Genomic DNA, 6,193 nt, shown 5'->3' with positions numbered 1-6,193 from the left:
ATCGGCAGGCAGACTCTCAACCACTGCGCCACCAGGGAAGCCCCAAATTATTTTTTTCCTATAGATAAGGTGTTATTTATTCTTTCCTCTGGCTGCTTTCAAGATTTTTCTTTATCTTTCATTTACAGAAGTTTACTTTTTATGTCTTAGGGTAGATTTCTTTTGGTTTATCCTGTTTGGGTTTTGTTCAGCTTCTTGAATCTGTGGGTTTATGTCTCTTGCCAAATTTGGGAAGTTTTCAGCCATTATTTCTTCAAGTTCTTTTTCATCCCACCCGAACCTCAAGGAAATGAATGTTAGATCTTTTGCTATAGTCCCACAGGTCCCCAGAGGCTCTGTTCAATCTTCTTCCAGTCTACTTACTGTTTTTTATATTGGTTACTTCTATTGTTCTTTCAGTTCACTCTTTCCTCTGTTGCCCCTATTCTGCTGATGAGCCTGTCCACTGAGCTTTTTACTTTGGCTGTTGTAGTTTTTAGTTCTAAAATTTCTGTTTAGTTCTTCTCTACATCTTCTTTTTCTTTGCTGGCACTTTCTATTTCTTCTGCTTCGAGTGTGTTCATAATTGCTCATTAAAGCATTTTTATTGTTTTTGCCTTAAAATCTCTTATCAGATAATTCTAACATCTTTGTCATCTCAGTGTTGGCATCTATTGATCGTCTTTTTTCTTTGATTTAAGATCTTTCTGGTTCTCAGTATGATGAGCGATTTTCAGCTGAAACCTGGACAGCCCTGTGTCGTTATGAGTCTGGGTGTTTCTTAACCCTTCTGTATTAGCTGTCTTCTTTTGACCTTCCTCTGGCAGGAGGAGTGTGCCAACTGACTACTGCCAAGCGGGGGAAGACGTCCAGGTTCCCTCCTCGGCCTGTGTCAACATCCAAGAGGAGAACGCACCTTGCTAGTGATGGGTATGGGTGGAAGCCCAGGGTGCCCACGTGGTCTCCGCTGGCACCTTGGTGGGGTGCATGACTGTGGTGGGGCAAAAGTCCTGGCTCTTCACTAGGCCCTGTCTGACACAGGAGGGGCGTGGGGCTCTTGTCACAGCCTGTGTGGGTGAAGTCTGGGCTCCCTACTCTCCTTTGTGGCACAGGTGGGGGTGGCAGCAGTTTACCATGGTGACTGGCTGGAGAAAAGCAGGTATTGTCTAAAAGTTCTCTGTATTGCTAGGCTCTCCTTTCCCTGCTCCACTGGCTGGAGAGAGAGGGCTTTCTTGGGCATTTTTCATCAGCCCTTACTGGTGGTTCTGAGTTGCTGGCTTCTTCTGCTCCAATTCTGGAATAAAGGAAGCAAGGGAAACCCTAGGGAACTCACCACATGTTGTCTGTTTCTTCCTCTTGTTACCAAGTTTCTGACAACACGTGTGGTGCTGGTGCCACCTCATTCCCTGGTTAAAACACCCCTGCAGGTCACGGGGACACAGGAGCTCTCAGAGAGGAAACCAGGTGCTTCTACGTGGCCCTGCTCACCCCACAGTCAAGAGAAGGGCAGCACATCTCAGCCGGGGGGCTCCGGTGGCACCTCTTTGGTGGGCTGGGCCAAAATAACAAAAGGAACTGGATGCTTTGAAGCAGCTGAAAGAGACTTCCTTCATCTGCTTTGAACCATCCCCAACGAGACTGCAGATCTGTGAGTCCTAAGTGTAGAGCCGGCCAGTGGAGCCACAGCTGACTCAGTGGAGATGAGAGCGCTGTGCTATCACCGTGCTTCCGAGAGACGGGAGAGCCACTCCCCTACATACAGACAACACGGGCAGCGGGCCAGACACCTCGTTAAACTTCTACCTTACCCTGGCCTGAAATTCCGTTCTTGTCCACCTCCAAACAGCATAGGGTACAGAGGGGTGAGTTCACCGAGCCCTCGGACATACAGTGCTCCAACCCTGGGGCCATAGAACTGAAAGAAAAGTCAGTCATTTATTCAACAAGAACCTTCTGGGGACCTTCCCCATATACGTATTGAGAGGCCCACAGACACACTCTGCGACGTCCGGGCGCACCTCCTCCGGTCCCGCAGGCGGCCACCCTTCCCCACCGCAGACACACGGGGGTCACAGAAGCCTTCGGGTGGGGGCAGGTGCTGGACTCTGGTCCCCAGCTCGGGGCAGCAGAGCACCTGCACGGCGCTTGGGAGACCCTGTGGAGGAGAGGGGCTGGAGAGGGATGGCCAAGGGCTGCCCCGCGGATGGCTCCGCGCTCGCCAGTCCACATCAGCTGGAAATCTTAAGGGCCGCCGTGTCAGGCCAGCACCTCGCTCCCTCGGGAACCAGCTGGGGGGAAAACCACTAACAAAACTCCAGCTTCTAGTCAGCTGCTGGAGAGATGAGCAAAAGCTTCAGAAGGTCTTCACTGTTAGCTGTTTCCCCAGCACGCCCTCACACTCAGAGCCACACTTTAAGTCAAGTTAGAGAGGCCATCATTCTTGAACCCTGCATCTCCGTCCCTGGGTCGGGGGTGAGTGGGCTGAGGAGGGGTCTGCACGCACTCTCCGGGCTGCAGAGACCACCCGCTCCCGGGCTAAACCCACCTGTGACCTCCACTCCCCCCATCCTCCCCCTGACCCCGCCTCTCCCCCTCCCCCTCCCCCGACGGCCTCGCCCGGCCTCCCCTCCTGCGCCGTATTCCCGGCGGGCACTCAGCCCTCGGCAGGCATCCTATTTCTGCCGGGCTCTCCTCTGAGCTGCCGAGGGCGGGGCCGCGGTCTGCCCATCACCATGACCCAGGGCCTCGCTGGGCATGTGCGCCGGGCGCGCCGGTGACGGAGGATGAGCGGGGCCGCGGGCTCTGCTCGCAGGTGAGCCTCGCGGGCGTCGAGGCGTCTCCCCGGCAGGAGGGCAGGAAGGCGGATGGACGCACCTTGTGGCCCACGACGGTCAGGAAGTCCACGCCCAGGTCCCGCACGTCCACGCGCCGCTTCCCCAAGGCCTGGGCGGCGTCCGTGTGCACGAGCACCCCCGGCAGCCCGCCCGCCGCCCGCTGCTGGTTCAGGGCTCGGACTCGCCGGCTGATCTCAGGCACCGGCTGGAGAGGGAGAAACACACGGCTGAGTGTGTCGATTTGATGAAGACGGAATGAAAGGGATGAGGAGTTGTTAATGAGGATGCACCAGAAAGTTCCCGGACTGAAGAACAGGGGAAAGAGGAGGCGGGGCTGGGAAGCCGGAGTCCCCACTGCATCTTCCTGAGAGGGACGGCGACTCACCATGACGACGCCTGTCTCGTTATTGGCCAGCATGATGGTCACGAGGCACGTGGCCGGGCGGACGGCCGCCAGGATGTCCTCAGCCTCCGCCTGCCCATTCACCTTGGACACGGGGACAAAGGTGACCTCTGAGGAATAAGACACAAGTATGAGGTCAAACCCACAAAGTGGCCTTTCTGGAACGTTTACTTAGACACAGTGACAAAAGCAATTTATCATAAAGGTTCAGAAAACTACGAAGAAGGAATATGAGCCCCCTTTATCGCCCCGCCCACAGACAACTGGCTTGAAGGCTTCGTCAATGAGCTTCAGCTGGGGGGCTGTCTGGGGACACCCTGTTCCGCCTCTAAGGGACCCGCAAGCAGCTGAGACACCCTCAGTTCATGGGAGCATCTTGAGGCGCTAAGTACTTGACCTTGCCTCACTCGGCACTGACCCGGCCTTTGTTAAGCACCCGCCGTGTGCCAGGCGCTGCTCCAGGCACCTAGAATCCTACTACTGCAGATGGAAAATAACGAGAGGTGACCAAATCGAGGTTTGGGGTTCAAAATGGTTTAGACAGACACACCCACTTTCCCCTCAAGGTCCCACTGAAACGAGAGAACGGCTATATTTCTCAATAAGCGCGACCACCTGTGGACAAGGAATTTTGAGCAATGCCCAGAATACAGAGAGATGATGTCATCAGACTAACAGCATCGGGGAAAACCCACCCAGGACTCTGAGAGGCGAAAACCAACTCCACAGAAAGTAGGAAAGGATCCAGAGGCCATCCACGTTCAGGGTGCACTTGTGGAGAGCAGGGTGGGGGCCGACTGCCGAGGCAGGCAGAGGACCAGGCTCCGACGGACAAGGACCCCCGCCTCATACCCAGCAAGTGGGTGGCAGCAGCGCTGGCCTCGACAGCAGGCGGGCTCCGGGGTGGGAGGGCGGTGCCGGGCAGCAAGAGAAGGGCAGAGCTGGTGCATCCACTACGGGACTCAAAGGGGAGCAAAGGAAAGGCAACTCCGCCCAGGACTTCTATCTTTTTATTAAGTATATGAGCACCTGCTCAACATCGTCAGCCCTCAGGGAGACGCAGATCAAAACCCCCATGAGCTCCCACTTCACACCCGCTAGGACGGCTGTTACAGAAAGCACAGACGCTGACACATGTTGGCGAGGACGTGGAGAAACTGGAGCCCCCAGGCACTCACTGCTGGTGGGAATGTAAAATGGTGCAGCTACTGCGGAAGGTTAAACACCGAGATACTTCAAAAGGTGAAACAGACTTACCACACGACACAGCATTTCCACTCCCGGGTATATACTCAAGAGAAAGAGAAACATTCGCCCACACTAAAACTTCAACACAAATGCTCACAATGGCATTATTCACAGTGTCAAATGTCCATCAAATGTTCATCAACTGACGAATGGGTAAAATGTGAGTATTATTCACCCATAAAAAGGAATGGAATACTGACACAGGCTACAACGTGGATGAACCCTGAAAACATGATGCCAAGTGAAAGAAGCCAATGAAGAAAGACCACATATCATGTGACTCCATTCATATCAAAGTCCAGAATGGGGAAATCTCCAGAGACAGAATGTATTCCTGGTTGCCCAGGGTTGAGGGAAACAGTTACAGTTAACAGATGCGAGGTTCTTTTGAGGGTCAGGAAATGCTCTATAATTGACTGTGGTGATGGTTGCACAACTGTGAATTCACTAAAAACTACTGAATCGTACACTTCAAACGGGTGAAGAATCTCATACGTTGAGTTCCATCTCCATAAAGCTGACATATATGTTAAAAAACAACAAGAGCAACAATTGGACGGTGTGGAGGTGGAGGGGTGTGAGACAGTTGAGGTCAGGTCCCCATTTTATACCAGGGAGTCAACAAATAGATGCTTGAGATAATAAACTAAGAAATGGAGATTATGTGTGTAAGTTATTAAGTGTGAAAGTGGACGTAATTAAAGTGATCACGCCACAACCACGAGGAAAACGGAAGGCAACTTGAGGGGCGGCTGCCTCTGAGCAGCAGGGCGGGGCTGGCGGGGAAGAGCCTTTACTTTAGAGCGGTACTTGGAGCCTTTCTGTCGTCTTTAGGTGTACATCTATTCTTTGTAAAAACGTGTACAATTTTAAACAAGAGGTAAAATGTAACAGCGACTAATAACAATGTATTAAGTTGCCCTTCCCTGTACCTGAGACACAGAAAAAAAGGCACCAGCGATTAAAAGGAAGCACAGCTTAAACAAGAAAGTTGGACCTGACTTTTTTTTAGTTAGAGTGGTGCATAAAGAGAAAAACCTTTCCAGTGGTCAAAGGGGAAAAGTGGTAACAAGGCTCACAGTCAAACCGAGCAGTTCTGGCACACTCCTTTATCTTTAAGATAAGAACACTCTCCCCTGCCTCCCCTTCAGGTTTCCAGGCAGATGAGGTAAGAAGGCAAATGCTTCGGAGAAAACCAGCCTTATTCCAAGGAGAGGTCAACCCTGGCTGCCTTGGGAAAAATGTCTCTTACGTTTTCAAAAGCTAGTAGCTATACCCTGTGTCTTGAGATGTCACATCACAGGAAATGTGAAAGGACCAGAAGTAACCAGGGCCACTGCCACTGCTGGGCAGGCTCCACCTGCGCCCCTCAGACTGCCTGGCCAGGTGCACCTCCCGGTGGGGCCCCAGCACCCCCCAACCCACCTCTGCTCCCCTCGCTCCGGGAGGCCCTCACCTCCTCTCTGCTGAGACAACAGGCTCCCAGCAGGGGTGCACTTAGTCTTGTTTTCACCACCAGAAGTTGATGTCTATTGGATCCTTTTTCTTTCTACCAGAGGGAGTGCAAGCCACGATTCAATCATTAAAATCAAACAGTGAGGGGGCTTCCCTGGTGGCGCAGTGGTTGAGAGTCCGCCTGCCGATGCAGGGGACGCGGGTTCGTGCCCCGGTCCGGGAGGATCCCACATGCCGCGGAGCGGCCGGGCCTGTGAGCCGTGGCCGCTGCGCC

The 6,193-nt window shown here is 53.1% G+C and overlaps 1 protein-coding gene across 10 annotated transcripts in view; it reads right to left on the bottom strand.

Moving 5' to 3' along the window:
- Window positions 1-6,193, bottom strand: part of SCLY (selenocysteine lyase) — a 32,176-nt gene that overhangs the window by 9,660 nt on the left and 16,323 nt on the right. For all 10 annotated transcript variants that reach the window (XM_028483065.1, XM_028483025.1, XM_028483028.1 and 7 more), the window contains 3 exons: window positions 3,199-3,326; window positions 2,854-3,018; window positions 1,788-1,894 (listed from right to left, as the gene is read on the bottom strand). In XM_028483065.1, coding sequence (XP_028338866.1) covers window positions 1,788-1,894; window positions 2,854-3,018; window positions 3,199-3,326 — 400 coding nt within the window. The remainder of the gene's footprint in view (window positions 1-1,787; window positions 1,895-2,853; window positions 3,019-3,198; window positions 3,327-6,193) is intronic.

Source organism: Physeter macrocephalus, chromosome 2 (assembly GCF_002837175.3).
Source record: "Physeter macrocephalus isolate SW-GA chromosome 2, ASM283717v5, whole genome shotgun sequence".
Taxonomy (NCBI): Eukaryota; Metazoa; Chordata; class Mammalia; order Artiodactyla; family Physeteridae; genus Physeter; species Physeter macrocephalus.
Note: the sequence above shows the minus strand (reverse complement) of the source record. Positions and strands in the feature narration are given on the sequence as shown.